Genomic DNA, 23443 nt, shown 5'->3' on the forward strand with positions numbered 1-23443 from the left:
CAATTGCATGTAGAGATCATCCCACCCAGGGGAATGCAAGACAATCTGTGTCCATGGGATGGGTTTGTGTGTGTGTTCAGAAAAGGGGGGGGGGGGGGGGGGGGGGGGGGGGGGGTTAGTAGTAGTACTGTTGGGTATATGATACTAAATTACCAATATCCATTCACACCCATTTTGCAACATAAACCAAGGAAAATTGGTGCCTACAATTTTCCAGACCCAGAACCATCGATCGCATCACATCCCTTCCTGAAGAATCTAGATTCCTAAGAAGAGGCCGCAAGAACTACCGCACTTAGTACCTTAAGCATTCACAATGCTACTATGTCAGTCCCCAGTAAAAATAAGCTGCACATCCACCAACCTCATCATTGAATCATTGGAAACATGAATATGTAACTATGATAAATACTTCAAAGCCTTGATTTCAAGCAAATCTAGTCATACACAGTAGACTGATGTTGCCATTTCTACAAGCAAGCATACATTACTCAGGTCCCAAAGTAAGGAGGCACCCCAATATTCTTCAGGCAACGGAACAACCGCATACTATATACCACAAACACTAAGAAAAGGAACGCAAGTAGTTTTATCTTCACAAATTCTCATAACGCCATCAATACCCACATGAAACTTTCTTGAGAGTATGAAGTCATACAATGTACATCTATGACAACTGCTTTTAAATCATAACTCACCTCGTTTCAGACAACCAATAATTGAAGATAGCATGTCATACTGTCTTAATGGTTTTTTTTACAACTAGAAGACCACTGTGAAAAAAGACCCAAAAATTGCAGAGTATTTACAATATGCTGTTTTCAGCAATGACCAATAGCGAGGCTTCAGATACTTCAGCGACCCTCACAAATTTCTGCTCCTCCATTCAGAAGATTTGTTGTGCTATGAACGTACATCGTGAGACTTGAGATACGCCTCCATAGCCAGATTCCGTATCGCTATTCAAGATGAAAACTCAGAAGCTGGACGAGCATGGGCAGATATACAAGCATTCCTTCCACCCACCAGAGCCATCTTGAATTGTCGAACTCGGCCCTCTAGCATGTCTCTGAATCTTGTGATTCCATGAAAGTCCTCATAAATATAAAGTACAGCTGCAGTTGGCAAAGGCCGAATTCTCTCCTTACCTGCTTCATTTCAACAAACAGAATCTTTCCGCTTCTTTTTTTGGAGAGGGCTTTAGGTCCGGTCTGTTGATTTTCCTCGGGGCCATGACCTGCGTTTCTTGGGCCCTCTAAGAGGAACTTGTGGGAATAGCAACTGGTTCAAGAGCTGCTCCGCATGCTCTACACTAGTTGCCTGCACAACCACACCAAGCCAATCTGTGCTACAACTCTTCTCAATATGTACACAAAATAACAGAAAAACACACATTTAAAAAGCAACTAAATTTAAATATGACTTGGAAAAGTAATTATAGACCAGCAAAACCTAGATGTTGCGTTTAAACTGATGTGGCATATCACTGCATTTATATGCTAACATTACAAGAAAAACCTTGGAGAAATTACAAAGAGACGGTTTATTGTCTATCAAAACGAATAAACTACGTGAAAATTGAAGCTATCCCCGCAAAATTGGTTCAAGGGTATTTTGGGAATTTTTAAAATTTCAGGGGTATATGGGGAGTTTCCATAAAATACGAAGGTAATTTGGCGAATTTCACAGCGAAAATGCAGATAATCCTTTTTTGAAGATAAAAGCCATACATACCCTTTGACTAAACGAAACTCTTAGTGTCTGTATTTCCCGTCCACTGTGTACTCGTAGGTCCATGCCAACACTATCAATGTGCAGCAACGCTGCTTGCTGCACAGGGTACAAAATTGGAAAAATAAATCAACCAGTGAACAATGAGTCAACAACTGCCTGCATACAAAAAGTGGACACACTCCGCAACATGGCCTAGAACCTCAGGGACTCCAGAACATTTCAGCAAAGACACATTTTCTTTGATACAAATACACGCATTTGTTTGTGTGTATATACTTGAGACTCCAGGCTATATGTTCCGATTTTTTTTGACGCTTTACCAGAAAGCTTGGGCTTCACTATGAAGCCTGACCTATCATTGGGAGGCTTCCTTGATGCTTAAAATGGCTCCGGACATCCAAATGGGCTTCAAAATTAAGGAAGGCATTAAGTACATAATCAGCAAGTCAAAATGTTTCTTTGAAAAACGACTCAGCACTGAAAACTTCAACAAGTAAAAGGGAAATCTGGCCTATCATGGGACTGGCGGCCACCATGGGGATCTGACTAATCATAGGATCTGAGGCCAAACCTCCATTACGGTCCACACTCTCATCCTAACATTGAGAGCAACATCAAGCTTACCTCTACTTCAATGCCTTTCCGATGCAGACACACTAACTTCAAAGCATCTTCAAGAACTTTTCCGCGAGAATTTAGCCGATCAACAATCTCCGGACCTGCACGTGCCAGGATATCTGGTTTGGCTGCCTGAAACTCTGTATTCTCCACAATTGACTGCAGGAAACCAGAGAGAGCTAAGAGTCCTACAATTGCATCCAGACACACTAAGTAAAAATTACTGCAAGCGAAACGATAACACACAATCCAACAAGATTCGAACTGTAAAATGGAAAGTAGAACAACAGAACTTGTGATGTATTAGATGCACGTGGATGATATACCCTGAACACAAAACTTCTAGTTATTCAGATGTGGGGGCATATTTGTACGTACGGATCTAAGCATCACACATGCCAAGGAGAATCAACTAGCACCTCTGAAAACATGTTCCAGACAGGCTCAAGACATAAATGTGATACATTGATGTTTGTCAACATGGAAGAGTAGGGTCAATTACGCACAAGGGTATTTGCAGTCTAAAGCTTAAGTACTCTTCACTGCCCTAAAATTTCTAACCCCTAGCAAAGACCCAAAAGAATTCTCAACCAGAGAAACTCTCCTACAGAACTAGTCAACTGAACAGCAATTAACCAACTGATCGTTTTTTTATTAGGAAGGCTTGGGTATATATCTACAATATTGAGAATGTTGCAAAAAAAAATGCAGGTCTTTAAAATGAACAGAGTATGTACAATTATTACTGCACATGCATCTTCCATTAAGTTCACACTCAAAATCTTTGATTGTTCTCCCTTTCATAAATACCTCCATCCTAAAATAAGAGATCAAATGTAAGCTCTCTACGTCGAGTTTATAAATAGAGGTCCCTGCTTCATTAGACTCTCCTTCTTCCCCATTTCCACTGGCACCTGCATTTAACAGAATGGATTTGACTGGGGTTAGCTCATTATATCTAGTACAATCAAAACTATGAACATACCCATTAGATTTATAACATGCTTCAAATTTTATAAGTCGTTGAAGTTAATCAGTCAGAAGAGACAACCAGCTGGTACTCCAGATCTCACTGCCTCAACCCTAATACATCCTATCCTGTATCTACTCTTCAACCATCCATTTTTAAAATTAGAAAGTGGAGTTTACCCACAGAGGCAAGAAGTTGAGATTCAAGCGGGAGTAAGCAGAGACATCCTAGACACACTTTTTAAAGTACCTGAAATCTCTACAATTACAGTGGCTCATCATGAAGACTTTCAAGGTATGAAGAATACATATGGCCAAGATACTTATTTTAAATAAGTATGGCTAAAGCTACAAGAATGGGAGTCCCATCCAAATTATCGCATCAAAGATGCATATCTCATGATGGATAATCGGCTATGCATCACTCTCCCTCTTCGCCAAAAGGTGCTTACAAAAAGTCATGAACCGCCATATGCAAGACATAGAGCAAGGGCAACCACCTTTAGTGCTTTAGAGCTCTTTTTCTATTGGCTGGCACTTCGAAAGGATATACACTACTACATCGATATATGTTTGGTTTGTCAGAATCAAAGTTTGAAAGTCAAGATGATTACAACCTTTGCCAAGACCAAACAAACTTTGGGAGTCTATCACCATGAGTTTCATCACAGGAATTCCAAGGACACCAGGAGGACATGGCATGATTTGGGTAATCATAGACAAATTCAATAAGCAAGCTCATTTCATTCCTTGTCGCAAAACACTAAAGTCTACACAAGCTGCACGGCTCTTTATTCAACATATCTTTAGGTTAAATGGCAAGCCTTCAGAGATCATTTTGATAGAGACTCCATGTTAAGTAGTAGTTTTTGGTGTGCTCTATTTGAGAATTTGGGGGCAACTTTAAAGTTCTCCTCATCTTTTCATCCACAAAGAGATGGTCAAACAAAGGTCATCAATCTCACTCTTCTTGACATGTTGAAAGCTTATGTTAGTGAACATCAGTCACAATAGAAAAAGTAACTACCTTTACTGGATTTAGCCTACAACAACACCATACACTCGTCGACAGGGAAAGCCCCATATGAAGTCATACAAAGAAGGGTAATACCTCCACTTGTCATCCGCACAAAGAATAAAATTTTTGCAGCTGATAAATTATCACAAACTTGAAGACAGCCATAAATCAAGTAAAAGCTACTATCAAGGCAGCTTAAGAACAACAAAAGAAGCAAGCAAACAAGTGACGAAGACGTTTAGTCTTTAAAGAAGGTAACTACGTCCTACTAAAGTTTGATAAAAACAAGTTGACGCAAAGGTTCTATCAAAGATTTCTAAAAGATACCCTTCAGAGTGATCAAGAAAATCAATGAAGTGACCTGCAGGCTTCAGTTTCCTACTCATTAGAGAATACATGATACATTTCATGTAAGCTTGTTAATGCCTTATGTGGGACAAGTATCAAAAGAACCCATCATCGAAGATCCTTCAGAAATCGAAGAAACATAGCAAATTATTGAAAATGAACAGATTCTATTTCATAAGGATCGAACTAAAAGAAGAAGTCTTGTAGTGCAAAAGTCTTTGCTCAAATTCAAAGGTCGACCCCCAATACATACAAAGTGGGTGGATAAGGAGTCTATGAAGGAATATCTTGACATCCTTTGACAATATGAAGAAGCTTTTCAACTGAGGACAGCTGAATAAGAGCCCGTGGACTGTCACAACTTGATTGAAATAGAATGTGCATCTTTTCTTAAGTGTTCTTTATAATTTTTAGTCTCAAAATTGTTTTCCTCTTTGAATTCAAGATATGTAGAATAGTGCATTTAGGATGGCCACTGATGAGTAGTCACAAGTTAAGATGGATCCATGGAGTGGGTTAAAAATATTTGATAATGCACTCACCGAGATAATTTGAAAGGACACCTGTGACATGTAGCTTATGCATATAGGGGTCATACTTGCACATAGAAAGGATTGATGCCTTGGAGTGTGAAATAGATCTGCCAAAATTGACAGTTACAATCAATAAGATAGCATGGTCATGAAAAATTGCTCATTGTGCAAATGTGGGCTCAATGCTTTGAATGCTTGTGTTTTCACAAGCATCTTGGATTTATCTTTTGAAGCTTAAACTCCACCAACAAAACGCAAAAATCCGTACAGTGGCCACATCATCATTGTCAATGCAATTTACGAAAATCAGCCAGAGGTCAAACTTTTGATGTTTTTAGGGTTTTAGGGCCTCCATAAGCTGGGTAGGGTTAGGTTTTCACTAAAACCCCTAACCCCTTCTATTTAGGCCCTCGACCACACATTTGGGTTCAATTCTTCAAGTTTCAGTTTCTCTTGTCCACCTGGCCATTTCTCTTACACTTGGACGCGCCACGTCATCACTTTGTGACATTCCCCCCTCTTGAAAGAATAGTAATCACCCTGGATTACACCTGCAAAACAACCAAAGGATAGAAACTTTCTTCATTAGACTCTGACTCTATGTACCCATGCACCAGACTCCACCAATCTAGCACGTCTACAAAACATCAATCACTGGATGAATCACATTTCTGTCAAGGGTCTCGGAAACAAATCATGATCATTGTAATCATTTAGTAATCACATCCAGACCACAATAATCTTTTCACGGATGTCTTGATCTACTAAATCTTGTTACTATCAAATCCATATCCTTTCTTTCGCAATCCATTCAAGCAAACCATGCCCATGACCATCCCCACCAAATAGTACATCTACATAGCATGCAGTTCACACTGAACACCGTGTTTCAATTATCCAATCTAGCCATATCAATCCATCCGAACTCTTGATGCACCTAGATCATTGTATAGCCATCTTATCCTTCCGAAAAATCTTGATGCATTCACAATAGTATCTAGTCATCTCATCCAGTGTCATGTGCGCATCTAATCCAATGTGCATGTTCTAGGAAATGGCTATGGAGTGCAAGAGAGGGATGGAGAGAAGGGGAAGGAGATGAGCATACACACATCTTTGGTGGAGCTGAGAGGAAGAAACCCTCTCACTCCTTATTCTTCATAATAACCAATAAGAATAGATGGGCGGCCGGCCATTGCCTTTAGGCGGTCACTTGGCCTAAAACCCTTACAATCTCCCACTTGAAGGCCAACGTGGTCCAAGTGGCTAAAGAATGTAGAGACTATTATGTACAACTGTACAAAACGTGAAGCATGACCATAGCTTCACCCTACGCCCATCATCTCTATGCAATGTGCGAACCGCTCTGGGGCTAAGCTCTTGGTTAGAGCATCCGCTGGGTTTTTATCCGTGGGAACTTTGACTAGCTCAATGCGTTTGCTAGCTAAAATATCCCGTACCACATGATACCTGACCTCTAGGTGTTTCGACTTGGAGTGAAACACGAGGTTCTTTGCTAACGCAATCGCACTCTGACTATCGCAATGTAGCACTGGGGTGTGGTGTATACCAAGGTCTCCTGCTAGACGAGATAACCACACCACTTCCTTATTGGAACTGAAAATTGCAACATACTCTGCCTCAGTGGTGAAAAACGAAGTGCAATTTTGGATACATGATCTCCAAGAAACTGCCGCTCCAGCGAACAAGAAAACATAACCAGATGTGGATCGCCTAGTGTCCACACAACTCGCATGATCCGAATCAGTGTATCCAACTATGGATGCATCATTGTTCCCAAAGCGTAAGCACTTGCTAGCTGAGCCCTTGATGTATCTCAAGATGTGCTTCACTGTTTCCCAATGCTTTCTGCCTCGATCTGCCACTTGCATATGCAATGTCTGCCCATGTGCTAACCATGGCAAACATAAGACTGCCAACTACGTAGAATACGACACCTTTGCCATCTCTGCCTTTTCAGCATCCGATTTGGGACAATCATGCTTGCTAAATTTTCCGTATGCAGCCATTGAGGTACTCAATGCTTTACCCCCTTGCATATTGAGACGTTGCAATACCTTGTGAATATACTCTTCCTGCGAAAGTTCACGTATACCACGTATGCGATCTCTCTTGATACGCATACCAAGAAAGTGATATACATCGCCCAAATCTTTCATAGCAAACTGCTTGCTTAAGGCATCCTTGACAAGTGCAATCTCATCTTTTGACTTCCCAGCTATGAGTATATCATCCACATACAAAATCAAAATGACGAGGGAATATCGTTCAACCTCTTTGTGTACAAGCAGTGATCCTCTTGGCTCCGTACATAACCCTGGGACTGAATGTACTTATCAAACTTAGTGTACCATTGTAGTGAGCCTTGCTTTAATCCATACAAAGCTTTCTCGAGTCTACACACCAATTCTGCCCGTGTTGGCTTCTCAGACTTTATCGCAAAACCCTCTAGCTATTTCATATAGATGTCCTCTTCAAGGATCCCATGAAGAAACACTGCCTTCACATCCATTTGGACCAATTCCATGTCCTCGATGGCTACTAGACCAAGCATAAGACGTAATGTAGTCATCTTGACCACTGGAGAAAAGATTTCATCGAAATCTACACCTTTTGTTTGCTTGAACCTGTAGCAACCAATCTAGCCTTATACTTAGGCTCGAGATCATCTATGATGTACTTCTTGTACACCCATTTGCATGGCAATGTATGTTTACTTGCTGTAACTCTGTCAAATCCCAAGTTTCCTTGGCTAAAATCGAGTTATACTCACATTGCATAGCCTCCTCCCACTTCACGCTATCATCCATTTGAATGGCCTCAAGTGACCCGTTCCTGAATGGTTCTATTCATCCTCTCAACCACACCATTTTGAACGGGTGTGTAAGGCGTGGTAAACTGTCTTCTAATGCCTCGTTTATTGCAAAAGATCTTGAACTCGGAGGAGATGTACTCGCCTTCATTGTCACTGCGCAAAGCTTTAAGCTTTCTGTCCGATTGGTTCTCTACCAATACTAAGAACTTCAGAAAGACACTAAAGACGTTGCTCTTCTGCTTCACAAGATAAATCCACACCTTTATAGTAGAGTCGTCTATGAATGTTAAGAAGTATAACACTCCCCCTACAGACTTGACTGGCATAGGTCCGCACAAGTCGCTATGAACGAGATCTAGAGGACTCCATAACTTCTTGTCCAAAGGCGTTGATGTCAACCTAGTCTGTTTGCCATAGATACAATGCTCACATAAAGAGAAGTTAAGAGTAAACTAACACAGAAATATAACCAGAACGCTGCAAGACTTTCGTTCCCTTTTGACTCATATGTCCTAGCCAGCTATGCCACAACTCTGCAGGCGGCAGCTTGAAATAGAATTCTCTTTCACAGAAGAGACATAAAGTGAGTACAATAAGCCAGACTTTTGGCCTTTAAGTATCACAAACTGCTGACGTGTCAAGCCACTGAAGACCTAAGCCAACTTGCAGATCTCGGACGAGGGGCCTAAACCCTAAGAAGCACAAGAGGTTGAAGTTCCCACCAACTTATGGGACCCCGTCCGATGGGGCCCAAGTGACATAAAGACATTAAAATAAAAAAAGCCCACACAAACATACGCGCACGGAGAAGATGACGTGGCAGTCTGTACGGATTCCCAAAATTCACGCTCACAACCTGTACGGATTTTCGGAGTTTACGTTGACATGCTTACAAGGCAAAGTTGTACGGATTTCCGCATTTTACATTGACTGCTGACGTGGCAGAGCTGTATGGAATTCTGCTTTTGGGCCAATTGCTTTCAGGTTTGAAGGCTTTTTATGTAAACTGCTTTTCAAGGCCATGGGCCTTTAAATAAGTGCAGAGGGCTCAGTCTCTAGCACGCTTCAGTGAGAAGGTGCAGAGCGCGAGTACCGGCATTGTACTGAGTTCAAGTAATATATGGAATTCCGCCACTCCGTGTGACGTGTGCTCTCTCTCTCTCTCTCTCTCTTTTAGTTCAGATGTTATTGAAGTGCTAAAAGTCTATTCAATCTGTTCATTTCTGTTGGCACGTGGTGCCCGTCCTCTGACAGTGGTATCAGAGCATCAGGCGTATGCTTTTCTGAAAGCATACCGATCCTACAAAAGAGCAGACAGAGCAAACCAAAGACTACTGGAATTCTATTTGAAGTATCTTCGGGTCCTAACCCCGGACTTGATATTCACTTTCACCCTTACTTCATCGCGCATCGGGCGCGCTCCCATCTTCACCGCTCTATCTTACAGGGCATAAGCCATAAAGAACCCAAGATATGGCGTTCATGGATTCAGCAAAATATTTGCAATTTCTTCTCGACGAGCTTCACGACATTCTTTCACGGCATCCTCAGCAGAATCTTAAGATGCTGCAAAGTTTTTCAACAATTTTTGAACTACATGTTACCCCCTCTAATGCCCCAAGTGGTACCTCCTCCTCCGGGACCAGAAAGTACGAGAGCTTCTAGCCGGCAACCTTCTTAGCCATCTGTTCCGATCGGGGGAATCTTCAAGAATATGGTTCAACCATCTGACCCTGATCCAGTGCAACCGCCTTTGCCACCGCCATTGCCCCCACCTCCACCACCACCGGGCTACAATGGTTGGAGCCCATATGGATACCCTTATTATCCATACCCGGGATACGCACCTAACCAACCCAAAGATTTCAAGGATGGCGGCACGACAATCAAATTTTTCACTTTTTCTGAGGTGAAATATCGCAAGAAAGCATTGCAATTTCTACAGCAAATTCGACAACATCTATGCTATACAGAAGAATCCAAAATTTCTCAAGCAGCGGGATTTCTTAAAGATAATGCTATGCAATGGTGGAGTTCAATCGCGACACAACCGCATGCTCCAAGGACCTCGCAAGCTTTTAAGACACTTTTTACATGTAGTTACATGACTTCTATGTTTGAAGTCCGGATTTTGGCAGAGTGGGGCAACTTGAAAATGCTTGCCACCGACACCATGGACAACTATAACCAAAGGTTTCTCGACATGTACCTTCCGGTGTCCTTCTTTAGGATCGTTCCCTTGGAGGCCCAATGCGAGCGATACACCATTGGACTACCATCACCATTGCAGGAATATTGTCTCCAAGCAAATCTCCACCATGCAAGAGCTTATGGACCATGCCGCGGTCGGCTACAAATTGATGAAGGGGAAGTTGGAGTTTACCACAAAAGAACCTCCGGCCACTAACCACAACTCTCAACGAACAAATTCTAGGGAGCGGGAGTCTTGTGACACCCAACCTCAAAGGCCTGTCTGACATGTCGTCAACGAGAAACCCTTTTACAAGAAGGCCGATGCTTTCGATGTTTCCAAACAGGACATACATTTACTACATGTCCTGAGCGAGCCTCGATGTCTTCAGAGCAACCTTCTGCTCCCACGACAGAACGATCCTCACAGCCACCTCCAGCCAGAGAGCTAGACCCGCTATTGGACTAGTCCCTGATATCTATGGCATACGCCTTGAAAATACAAATGAATTGTGTCGAGCATATGGAAAAGTCAACGACTTCAAAGCCCTTATTTTCTTTGACCCCGGAGCTATAGAGAACTTCATCCATCCAGAAATCTTGAAGTAGATGCACTTTGATTATGATACAGAGGGTGAAGAAATTGAAGTTGAGCTAGCCACGGGGAAAACTCAGAAAGCGGTACGGCTCATTGGTGCTCTTCCAGTGACTATCCAAGATTATCATGGAAAAGCCAATTTCCACATTGTGAAGTTGGGCAATTGCGACGTTCTCTTGGGCATGCCTTGGCACGACAAGAATGATGCGACTCTCTAGGTTCGGAACCGAACCATCACCGTGATACAGAAGAGCAAGCCACTCATCCTCAAAGTTTGATTGTCCGAACAAAGCCTTGAATGAACTCTCTAGTTGTTTTAGTTACATACTTTTAACATTGTTTCAGAAAGTATTGTTTGAAATGGATGCTATCCGTTTTAAACCTGTCTTGGTGCCGATTTGAATTGTTTCACTCTGGGTTTAATATTGGTATCGTTGATTGGTGATTTTACTCCCGAGTAGAGATGTGAGAAATATTGCTTTAGTATTGTTTAAACCTCGGAACGACGCACGCTGAAACCGTCGGTAGGACGGTGGACTGGCTTCACCCGAAATTCTTTACTTTAACTCTACGACACAAAGGAACTTCATGAATAAACTTGTGACTTGAATTCAACACTTTAAGACAAGCCACGGCCTAGCAGCTAGAGCGCTACCAAGCAGACAACGACACCCTGTTGGCCCTAAAGACTGGCGCCCCTTTCGGTATTTCTTTATTCTTATTATACTTGAGAAAAACCTGTAAACTTCTACAAGCTGTCCCATTTTTATCAGGCTGAAATTCCTCTAACCCGATTTTGGCAACATAACCACAGTAGAAGTCTCCAAGGACAAAATCCCAAGCAAACATTGACTTTCCACGCACTTTAGAGCCCTTTGCAAAACCTGGCGAGAAATTGCAGCTCGCTGAATTCTCTGTTTTGCGCTCCGATCCGCGTGCCGATCACTTTTCTGGGTAGCCCTCGAGCTCTCGCACTTGTAGGGTCTCTTGCCCCTTGAATTAGACGAAATTCCTCGCGGGAAATCTCTCTTAATTGTCCTCTGCAAGCACCCAATGCTTTCCCAAGGCTCCCCTGACAAATAAACGATCCGAACGCTTCCACCGAACCCTCACCAAGCTGTCCAATCCTGTCCATGGCTGTAATTACAGGTTTTTGACCCAATTTCGCCAACATAGCGACGCGAACATCCCTGTAGGTCAAAAGTACACGTCAAGGACCCTTTCCCTTGCGGTATGGAAGCTTTCCAGTGAGCTGCATGTCAATTTCAGCATGTTGTAATTTTCTCTTTTGCCACTGTTAGGTGCCTACTACCCTGTACACGCATCCCAAGGCCTTTCCGAGGCTCCCTTGGCAATTCCTTGCAGTTTAGGTGCGAAACCCTAAACCTACAGAAAAACACAAAAAGCTGTAATTCTCTGTTTTGGACCGTTTTGAGCGGAGCAAACACGCGTAGAAGCACGCCTGCGCGTGTCTTAGGTGCTCCCGCACTCAATGGGATAGTTCCCTTTCAAATCGGACGAGCTTTCACGCAAGAAAACTCTTCGTTTTCGCATTCCTTCGCGATGGAATTGTGTACTTGAAGGGGATTAACGATTAGCTAATTTGGTTCCTGTACAGAAGGCTCTTGCCTTGGCAAACACGCATAAACCCCCAAAACTGTACATGGTCATCTGAGAAGCCCAACTAGTGGGGCATTACCATATGTGCAAAGGGGAGGGAGAGATGCGCGAGAGCAAATCATCGCGCTACATAGAGCAAGGGAGAAGGCAAGCTTTCCATTAAAGCTGTGAGCACCTACACCCACTACTCACACACTGTAGCACACACTTAATGTACAAAAATCAATCCTCTCTCTCTTGGACGCCCCCTCTTCATGCAGATCTAGCCGATGCATCTGGAGCCGCCATGTGTCCAACAATTTGCCTCTTTTGAGTTAATTCCCTAGTACCCACCAACTTATAAGTGTCGCGAGGGGCCTAAATGACTTTGAACTGAGCCTAGACACCCTTTTACTGCTTGGATTCCAGTGTCAATTAGCCCGACCAACTCGTGGTGACCTGCCCTTCTCGACTGCGGGTGAAACTCTCGACCCTTGGCCGTTTCACACTGGCCATACAATGTCCGGTCATTTGCAACTTCAAAAAGAGGGTCCCAAAAATTAAACAAAAATCATCGGAAAGAAACCAACAACTCAAGTTAGCAATTGCCACGTCCTCGTGACATAGTGCCCTCTTAAAATCGCAAACGTCCTCGATTGCGTGACATATATATATATGCCGTAGATGATCTTGTGTGGTAAGCACCCTTTATCATTGCATGTATCCGCAAGAAAGACTGTCAAAACATGTGTACATATGACTTAATGAGACCTTCATACTTTTGTCTACTGCACTGAATCCATAAGTACATTTGATATGCTTGCTCTATCATTACCCCTCCTTTGCAGACATTGGATTGGGGCATATGTAGGCTGTATGTAAGGTGCAGCGGAATGAATGTTGTATTTTCTCAAGATTAGTGATCTTTATTGCTCAAGGTTCCTTTTAGTTCTTAGGGAGAGAGAGAGCTTTCCGTCTTGTAGAGTGTTGTGGTCACGAACAAAGTGAGTGGATATTGTGCGTGCAAGTGAATGAGACTGAGAGAAGGAGAGAGAAGAGATACGACACCCGAGAGGTTGTAAAACCCTCCTCCGAAGGCCCCACTCTCGTCGGCGAGAGTGGTCTAACTTGATTGCACAAAGGTGTATAATGCGTATGCAATGCAATGGGACTATGCCGATGACGACGACGGTGATGACGACGACGACTTGGTGGCTGAAATCTGGGATCTTCTAATTGCTGAATTCGGGGACTGTTTCGGTGGCTGAAAATGACTGTTTTGCTGCGTTTTTATGGCTGAAAATGGGGGGAACATCTGCAACCGTCTATGGGCTGATCTGCTACTGTGTCATAGGCTGAAAACTGCGAGAATCCAACTGCTGAATTCTGAGTTTTTGCTACTACTGAGCTGGCGTTTTTGACAAGGCTGAAAAAACGCTGAATCTGCAAGTGATGTTGGCGTTGTTGTCAAGGCTGAAAAACGTTGCCTGGGATGTATCTGCTGAGGTTGGAAAACGCCAGGCAAGAGGACTTGTAGACGATGGCTTGCTGGGAGGAAACGCCAAAGGGAAGGAGTGGATGGCGAGGGTCTACTGCTGAGGGGGGTACTGCTGAGAAGTTGCCTGTTGAGCGGGAAGCTCCTGTTGCCTCTTCTGCCAGAAAGTGTGAACTTCGGTTTGCTTATATATTAACTTAGCAAAATTGCCCTACCTACTTTTGTTGGAAAGTTAATTAAAAAATAATAAGTGAAAATAACCAAAAATAGGAAAATAGGCTAAATGCACTGGAAAATTCCCCTGACTAAATCTGATGGACTCTGAAGGGAATACTGATGATCATGCTATGTGCAACCGGAGGATATGCATCTAAGCTAAGTGAATGAGCATGCAGGGTCTACGAATAGACTCACAAAAGTGTCAGATCACTTCTAATCTAACTTGACTGGACTTGACGGAAACCTTGCTATGGTGTAGCTTGTCCACGAACACAGAGGGTTGGATGTGTCACGTGACACAGTAACCCAAAGGCCTCAAGGTAAAGCTGCAATACATTTGGTGACTCTGACAGTTCATGCTCTTCCATCCACTTTGCATCCATAGGTGGATGGTCCTTGAACTTCACCAAATAGCATCTAGCAGCTTGTCCCTTAACTTTTACCTATGCAAGAGGCTCTTGCCTCTGCAAACGAGCATAATTCCACAATACTGTGACGTACCACCCACGACCAAGCAAACTCAAATTTCAAGATGATTTACCAATGCGTCAAAGAATCCAAGCAATCGCCTCAGAGAATCAGCGAGCAACGTGTCACCTGGCAGACCCACATCACTCCCGCAGGAGATCTAGTGGCCAATCTACCACCGTGAGACCTCTCCCTATCTCATCTTGGTTCATACTTGCAAACCCTAAAAACGCGACAGAAAATCAGCCCTAATTTGACCACTTTTTGGCAAGGCGAACATTTGGAATTTCCTGTCTGTCCTGTGAAGAGGAACCCTCTTCCCTAGTGTCATCCGTCCTGTCAGCCATAGTATAATTCCAAGTTCCTGTGCTTTGTGTCTTCACCAAACCAATCGAGGCTCACTTCTAAGTGATTTTGTCCCAGGGCAACGGAACCATGAAACCGGCTCGTAGGGCGGTGGACTTTGGCTTTCACCCGAAATTCTTTACTTTTACTCTATGACACGAAGGAACTTCATGAATAAACCTGTGACTGGAATTCAACACTTCAAGACAAGCCACGGCTTGACAGCTAGCGCACTACCAAGCAGACAACGACACCTTGTTGGCCCCAAAGACTGGCGCCCCTTTCGGTATTTCTTTATTCTTATTATACTTGCGAAAAACTTGTAAACTTCTATAAGTTGTCCCACTTTTATCGGGCATAACCACAGTAGAAGTCTCCACGGACAAAATTCCAAGCAAACAATGACTTTCCACGCACTTTAGAGCCCTTTGCAAAACCTGGCGAGAAATTGCAGCTCACTGAATTCTCTGTTTGTCGCTCCGATCCGCGTGCCGATCACTTTTCTGGGTAGCCCTCGAGCTCTCGCACTTGTAGGGTCTCTTGCCCCTTGAATTAGACGAAATTCCTCGCGGGAAATCTCTCTAAATAGTCCTCTGCAAGCACCCAATGCTTTCCCAAGGCTCCCCTGACAAATAAACGATCCGAACGCTTCCAGCTAACCCTCACCAAGCTGTCCAATCCTGTCCATGGCTGTAATTACAGGTTTTTGACCCAATTTCGCCAACATAACGACGCGAAAATCCCTGTAGGTCAAAAGTACACGTCCAGGACCCTTTCCCTTGCGGTATGGAAGCTTTCCAGTGAGCTGCATGTCAATTTCAGCATGCTGTAATTTTCTGTTTTGCCACTGTTAGGTGCCTACTACCCTGTACACGCATCCCAAGGCCTTTCCGAGGCTCCCTTGGCAATTCCTTGCAGTTTAGGTGCGAAACCCTAAACCTACAGAAAAACACAAAAAGCTGTAATTCTCTGTTTTGGACCGTTTTGAGCGGAGCAAACACGCGTAGAAGCACCCCTACGCGTGTCTTAGGTGCTCCCGCACTCAATGGGATAGTTCCCTTTCAAATCAGACGAGCTTTCACGCAAGAAAACTCTCCGTTTTCGCATTCCTTCGCGATGGAATTGTGTACTTGAAGGGGATTAACGATTAGCTAATCCGGTTCCTGTACAGAAGGCTCTTGCCTTGGCAAACACGCATAAACCCCCAAAATTGTACATAGTCATCTGAGAAGCCCAACTAGTGGGACATTACCATATGTGCAAAGGGGAGAGAGAGATGCACCAGAGCAAATCGTCGCGCTACATAGAGCAAGGGAGAAGGCAAGCTTTCCATTAAAGCTGTGAGCACCTGCACCCACTACTCACATACATTGTAGCACACACTTAATGTACAAAAATCAGCCCTCTCTCTCTTGGGCAAGGCGCCCCCTCTTCATGCAGATCTAGCAGATGCATCTGGAGCCGCCATGTGTCCAATTTGCCTCTTTTGAGTTAATTCCCTAGTACCCACCAACTTATAAGTGTCGCGAGGGGCCTAAATGACTTTGAACTGAGCCTAGACACCCTTTTATTGCTTGGATTCCAGTGCCGATTAGCCCGACCAACTCATGGTGACCTGCCCTTCTCGACTGCGGGTGAAACTCTCGGTCGTTGACCGTTTCACACTGGCCATACAATGTCCGGTTATTTGCAACTTCAAAAAGAGGGTCTCAAAAATTAAACAAAAATCATCGGAAAGAAACCAACAACTCAAGTTAGCAATTGCCACGTCCTCGTGACGCAGGCCGATGTCTGGGGACCGTTTCGTTGTATGTTTGAAAACCTTGGAACGACGCAGCCGATGTCTGGGGAGCGTTCCGTTGTATGCTAGAAAACCTCCGAATGACGTAGAGCAATGTCTGGGAGCGTTTGGTTGTATGCTTGAACCTCCAAGCGACGCAGAGTGCGGTCTGGGGACTATTTGGTTGTACAGTCTTTTGAGCTCAGGGCTCGGACCTTTTTAGGTTATTTGCGGGGGGAGTGACGAGGTAGTTGTTGAGTAGCTTCATACCGCAGATCATTCGTCTCGAGGGAGTACTCGGCGGCGTTGTTCGTTGTGTCTTGTAACATGCATATGTGAGCATTTGTGTTGCATTGTGATGTGCCAACCACTGAATATTCCTAATTGGATGAGATTGCCTGGGTATGTAATTTTAGTGGATCAAGACACCCATGGAAGATCAGTCTGGGTATGATGGCTAATTTTACTACGCTTAAATATTAAGAATTCCCATATGGACGAAAGGAGAGGCCAACTCCTTAACAAAAGAGCCGAAAGAAGAAGCCAACTCCTTAACAAAGAAAAAGAGCAAACTGATTGTTCCTTAAAATGTCCCTCGGAAATTTTTTTAGCTAACTTGAGTTATTTTGCAGATATGCTGTAACTGCGGACGATTACTCTCTTTCAAGAAGAGGGGATGTCACAAACTGCTGACATGTCAAGCCACTAAAGACCTAAGCCAACTTGCAGATCCCGACCACGGGGCCTAAACCCTAAGAAGCAAAAGAAGTTGAAGTCCCACCAGCTTATGGAACCCCGTCTGATGGGGCCCAAGTGACATAAAGACATTAAAATAAAGAAAGTCCATACACACAAACGCGCGGAGAAGATGACGTGACAACCTGTACGGATTCTCGGAATTCACGCTCACAGCCTGTACGGATTTTCGGATTTTACGTTGACATGCTGACGTGGCAGAGTTGTAGTCGGGTTTTCGCATTTTGCGTTGATTGCTGACATGGCAAAGCTTTACGGAATTCTGCTTTTGCGCAAGCAGCTTGTGAGCATCTGCTTTTGCGCCAGTTGCTTTTAAGTTTCAAGGCTTTTCATGTAAACTGCTTTTCAAGGCCAAGGGCCTTTGAATAAGTGCAGGGGGCTCAGTCTCTGACACGCTTGAGTGAGAATGTCAGAGCGCGAGTACCGGCATTGTATTGAGTTCAAGTAATATAAAGAAACACCGAAAGGGACGCCAATACTCTCTGGGGTGGAATTTCGCCACTCTGTGTCGCGTGTGCTCTCTCTCTCTTTCAGTTCAATTGTTATTGAAGTGCTAAAAGTATGTTCAGTCTGTTCTTTTCTATTGACACGTGGTGCTCGTCCTCTGACATTAAGCATGACCAGATTTCCCTTCTTGATAATCAAAGAACCATGAGCAAATATGGTAGTGTAACCCAAATCATCTAGCTATCCAACTGACATCAAACTCTTTGTCAATTTGGGTACATATCTGACATTATGCACCATAAACTCAGTGTCATTGCACATAGAAAACTTGACGTTGCCCACACCGTATATATCAAGCTCACAAGAATTGCCTAGCCTCACCATGCCATGTGTGGCAGTGTATGTAGAAAACCACTCCTTGTGAGGAGTCACGTGAAAGCTAGCACCTGAGTCCACAATCCAATTCTGCGCATAACACTCGTCAAGAGCTAACAATGCATCAGGACTCAGATTCCACGTGAAAATCAACACATCATTTGGCACATCAGAAACTGTCTCAATGGCCGGAGACTTAACCACATTAAGCTCTTCAATCTTCACGCTGCTTTTAGGTTTGTCAGACTTTGCTTTCTCTTTGCCTTTATCACGCTGCATTGTGCCGCAATTTTTCTTCAAGTGTCTCTTTTTATGGCAGTAGTAACACTCAACATTTCTCTTGTCTTTGCCACGACTCTTGCTACGACCTTGCCTGCGATCCTGAGGACGACCGCGGCTTGCCATTAGGCACAGAATTGCTTATGGCTGTGTTGAAGGTATCCCATAAAATGGTAGTGAACATAGCAAGAAAATGGCCTTCATTTCATCATCAAAATTGAGACCTTTTGATGTAAGTTGTGAATACACATTGTTGAACTCGTTCAACTAAGAACTAACATTAGTGCCCTCTTTCATATTCATGCGCATCAATTTGTTCATCAAGAAAACCTTGTTCGAGGCGTTACTGCCATCCTAAGCCTGACATAGAGCATCCCATCAATCTTTGGCATTGGTCTTATCCATTATGGTAAAGTAAATGGATACACCAAGGTGTAGGCGAATGGTCGCCATAGCACGCTCATTCAAGTCATCCCACTCATCATTAGTGTACGCATTCTCTCTTCTTGCACGCAAGGGTGCTATCAAGCCTTTGTTGATCAAAATTGCTACCACGTGGCACTTCTGCCGCAGGGTCACTGTGTATGTGTCCATGCAGTGTTGCCACGTCATCATTTTGTGACATGCCCCCCTCTTGAAAGAATTGTAATCGCCCTCAACTACGCCTGCAAAATCAAACATAAGCCATAAACCACTTCAATAGACACTGACTCTAAGTACCGACAACAGAAACTGCAAAGTCACTGAACTTAGATAGAGAGAGAAGGAGAGTTGACAAGGGACGGTGGAGTCCCGAGCCAAGACGCACTGGCGACCCTTTTGGTAATTCTTTATTATTTCACTTCGCAAAGTACCAACTCCCAAGGGTCCAACTCTCTCCGAGACTCTACATCCAAATGCTCTCAAAAGAGAGGCCCTAAGGGCACTTATAAACTTACAAGGAATGCCCAAACGCAGAGCCCCAAAGACATCTGATCCAAAAGCATAAACACCCAAAAGCATGTGAAAAACAGCTTTAACTGCAGCTAACGCAAAACACAAGAATCCATACAACTGACACATCATCATTGTCAGCACAATTTACGGAAATCAGCCAGAGGTCAAGCTTTAGATGTTTTTAGGTTTTTAGGCCCCTCAACCTATGCTCCATACGTTGGGTAGGGTTAGGTTTTTATTAAAACCCCTAATCACTTTTGTTTAGGCTCTTCAAGTTTCAGTTTCTCGTCCACTTCGGCCTTTTCTCTTACAGTTGGGCATGCCACGTAATCACTTTATGACAGAAGGGAATTAAGACAACCTGCTCTCAGGAGAGATGCACTCCTGAGAACAATCACTCTGGTTTCTCTCGCCCACATGTGACTTTGAGTCAGCACACTTCGCTCTAATTTTGCAAGGCTAATGCTATCATGCTGCACCAGTGATGACGTTATTAAAGCTCAAACATGATTACTTTAGGGTGCTCTTGCTAGTAGCAACACAGCACCACCCGAAGGCACTCATTCAAATGCACAATCAGGTTCTCCCAGTTTGAGAAGGGCATCCATACAGGAAACTCAACAGTTTCCTACACAATGTTGTTTACTTAACTGAAAATGAGATGCAAAGGATATTTACAGTAAAGATAAAGATGATAGCCTCAGGAAACAAATCTACCAATAGTGGAAAATGAGGACAAGCCACAAGAGCTTCCCTTGCTAAAGCCACATCTACCTGTTTTCCAAATCACCATTTTACTCGAGGTTTCAAACTGTCATTCTTTGATGTACCTTCTTGGTCATAGCATGTAGACTTTTGTAGAGGAAAATCGGAAAATGTAATAACAAAATGCAAATATGCATAAGAGAAAAAACGAGATACCTGTTTCTTCCAATATCTCAGCTGAAATGTCAATGCTTTCTCCTGCTTCCTCCTCCCCCTCCTCCTCCTCCTCCTCCTCCTCATCATCATCATCATCATCATCATCCTCTTCCTCGTCCTCCTCCTCTTCACCAGTAAATCGGTCCTCACAAAGCTTGCTTACATACTCCTCTTCTTCCTCGCTCAAGCGCCGCACTTCACCCACAATTCTCAGGCTCTGAGACGGCTTATCAACTTTCTCGTTGTCATCAGCCAAAGCAGCCTTAAGCGCGCACACAAACCAAAATCCTTTTAGTACAGATGATCATACTGCAGCAATTGTAACTCTTCCTACTGATGCAGAGGGGTAGCTTTACAAGCTGGTGCTTAAGTAAGGCAGTAAATTTAAAATGAGCACAGATCAGACACCACAGTGTAATGATGCAGAGGGTAGCTTTATAGATTGGTGCTTAAGTAAGGCAATTATTCCAAAATGAGCACACATCAAACCCTACAGTAACAGGTAGCATATTCATCCTTGAATGCTCTCATCACTAACTGATTTAGAGCATTGACTAAACAAGGCAGTTGAGAGTGCAAAAGCTACTCTGAATTACAGCTCACTTGCTCTTACCATCACAAACTTAAAACCAAAGAAAAAAAAATCAGCAATTGAATACATACCGTAGATAATGCATTTGCAAAGTCAAGAGGATGAACACCCTCAAGGGTGTCAAGCCCGCTCCAGTTTCCTAGAGTTTCCTCAGGCGATTGTTGCTCGTCCAGTATCTCCTCTAAAACATACTCGGTACCATCTGCAGCAATAATGGCCCACCTCTGCAACATGCATAAAGTAGAAAGAGTGACTTGAAATATCTGTTGCAAGCCCCACCGACTCATGGACATATGCAAAATGCAAGCAAAGCCTACGGAAACAAAACAGGGCATGAAAAATAAGAAGGAAATTGTGTGAAATGCGTAAAAAACTTGGTGCAAGTGCAAACTTCTGTACCTCACCTCCTCCTCTTCATCTTCATCATGATTCGAATCAACTTTTTGAGGTTGCTCTGATACAGGATTTTCATGGGCTTCTTGCTGTTCTAATATCCATTCTTCAATGCTTTCATAACCTATTGCCACTTTCTGAAGAAAATTTCCCAATCATCAACTTCAACAATAACTCTTATACTTCAAAATCTGCCAGATGATTATGAAGCCCTTCTTACCATCTTTGTCCTTGGACTGTTGAGAGTTGACAGAAACTCACTATCATCGTCAATCTGAAAATAAAAGTCTGAAAGAACAAAGATAAGAGATCTCGGTCACTCCAGATGAAATTTGTCTGGCAACTAATCTCAAAACAATCAAATGGTAACAACCTCCTCGATCATCGATGATGTACTCAACTTCTGTTCCAAAGATATGATCTTGATCGTCCCATAACGAGGCAAAAAGGATTGCAGTCTCATTTGCCTACATAACAATCTCAGAGACTCAATCATCAAAAGGATTTTTGCAGTCTCCATCCACTTTATAACATTTTTACAGAATTAATCATCAAAGTTTCCTGGGTAAACCTACACAGCAATCTTCAACAATGAGCGTCAAAGTTAAAAACTCGATTTTATACACATCAGAAGTTCAGAAAGATATGAGCATACGGACAGAGAAGGGTCCATAATGACTAGAACGCTTGCGCACTACACACAATTAAGAGGGAGAAAAAAATCCTGTTGAAGAAATTCCTGCCTCTTAAACTGAAACAGGCTTCTCGACTATTAAAGGACACCAACTTAAACAAAAAAAATACAGACAAAAATATCCGAAAAGGCTTCCTTGCAAATATCAGCAAAGTTCAGTAGAGGAATATCAACAAAAGATACAGGCAAATATCCAAAACGGCTTCCTTGCAAATATTAGCAAAGTTCAGTAGAAGAAGAAAAATGAAAATGTCAATGGTACGTGCTTATCTAGAGTGCAATCATAAGCTAACAGAGAAACGCCCTCTTCTTAATATTAGCAATTTGAGAGGGGATGAAAACAGACCTCTGCGATTGTTCGTGCAATCTCTGCATCTGGAAGCCGTCGTTCAGTTAGGTCAACACCTGTTTTCTTCTCAAGACTCGATATTTCCTCTAAGGGATGGTACCCAAGATCCCCTAAATAAGAGGATGCATCAGGCTTTGAGTCTGGATAATCTGCAGCAACCCGTACCTGTATTCTGTACTGATGTCTCTTGTGGGCAGCTAAGACATGTTCTGAAGAGGTTCCAAATGTATGCCTGTCACTCAAACTGATAAAAGCACAACATTAAATAGAGTTTCCCAAAACTGACAATTAAAATGGGAAATTCAACAACAAAACCTCCCACAACCCTAATTTCTCTACATCACTTCGAATGCCCCCCCCCCCCCCCCCTCTCTTCCCACCTCCCTCAAACTCTGCGCCATTCACCCCTCCCTCCCTCATCCTGCTCCTTCTCTTTTGGCCCTCCTTACCACCCCAAACCCACTAATTCCCCTTCCCCTCTCCAACCCAATCCCTCCCTCTCCTTTAAATCTGTGGGTTAACTCAAAAACCTCACAGATAGCAAGGTATCAATATATATGCTCCCATGCTTCCCCCCTGCCAACACATACACGTGAACGATAAGCACACAATCATTGCATGAAGAGTTTGTCATGGCTTCAAAGCTTCAAGCTAGACACAGTCATAAAGAAGCCTAGAATCAAGCAGGTGATAAACATATAGCCTTTTTTCAACAACAACTAGTCAATAGAGCCATACACACCAAGACATCAACAGCACTCAGACAATATTGAGTCCATAACTCCAAGGAATTCTGCACAATGCGAGATCTTCATGTCTATTAAGACCACAAACTAATGAAAAAGCAGATGAACAGCAATGTGACTGTTATGTTACACCCCCGGTGGGCCGTAACAGAAATGTGCATGCAATTAAAAGAGTGCCCAGCATGCTGAGATGTTGAAAGCAAAA

The 23443-nt window shown here is 43.2% G+C and overlaps 1 protein-coding gene across 1 annotated transcript in view; it reads right to left on the reverse strand.

Annotated features, from left to right (window-relative positions):
• Positions 1-620: 620 nt before the first annotated feature.
• LOC147459901 (uncharacterized protein At3g49140-like) overlaps positions 621-23443 on the reverse strand; it is a 34744-nt gene continuing 11921 nt past the window's right edge. Inside the window, exons 3-12 of the mRNA XM_086511079.1 lie at positions 22490-22736; positions 21823-21916; positions 21670-21737; positions 21461-21586; positions 21128-21280; positions 20465-20726; positions 3163-3266; positions 2359-2511; positions 1735-1830; positions 621-1320 (exon numbers count right to left, since the gene is read on the reverse strand). Coding sequence (XP_086367205.1) covers positions 1201-1320; positions 1735-1830; positions 2359-2511; positions 3163-3266; positions 20465-20726; positions 21128-21280; positions 21461-21586; positions 21670-21737; positions 21823-21916; positions 22490-22736 — 1423 coding nt within the window. The 3' untranslated portion in view covers positions 621-1200. The remainder of the gene's footprint in view (positions 1321-1734; positions 1831-2358; positions 2512-3162; positions 3267-20464; positions 20727-21127; positions 21281-21460; positions 21587-21669; positions 21738-21822; positions 21917-22489; positions 22737-23443) is intronic.

This window comes from Adiantum capillus-veneris, chromosome 4, assembly GCF_014529385.1.
Source record: "Adiantum capillus-veneris isolate H3 chromosome 4, ASM1452938v2, whole genome shotgun sequence".
Classification (NCBI taxonomy): domain Eukaryota; kingdom Viridiplantae; phylum Streptophyta; class Polypodiopsida; order Polypodiales; family Pteridaceae; genus Adiantum; species Adiantum capillus-veneris.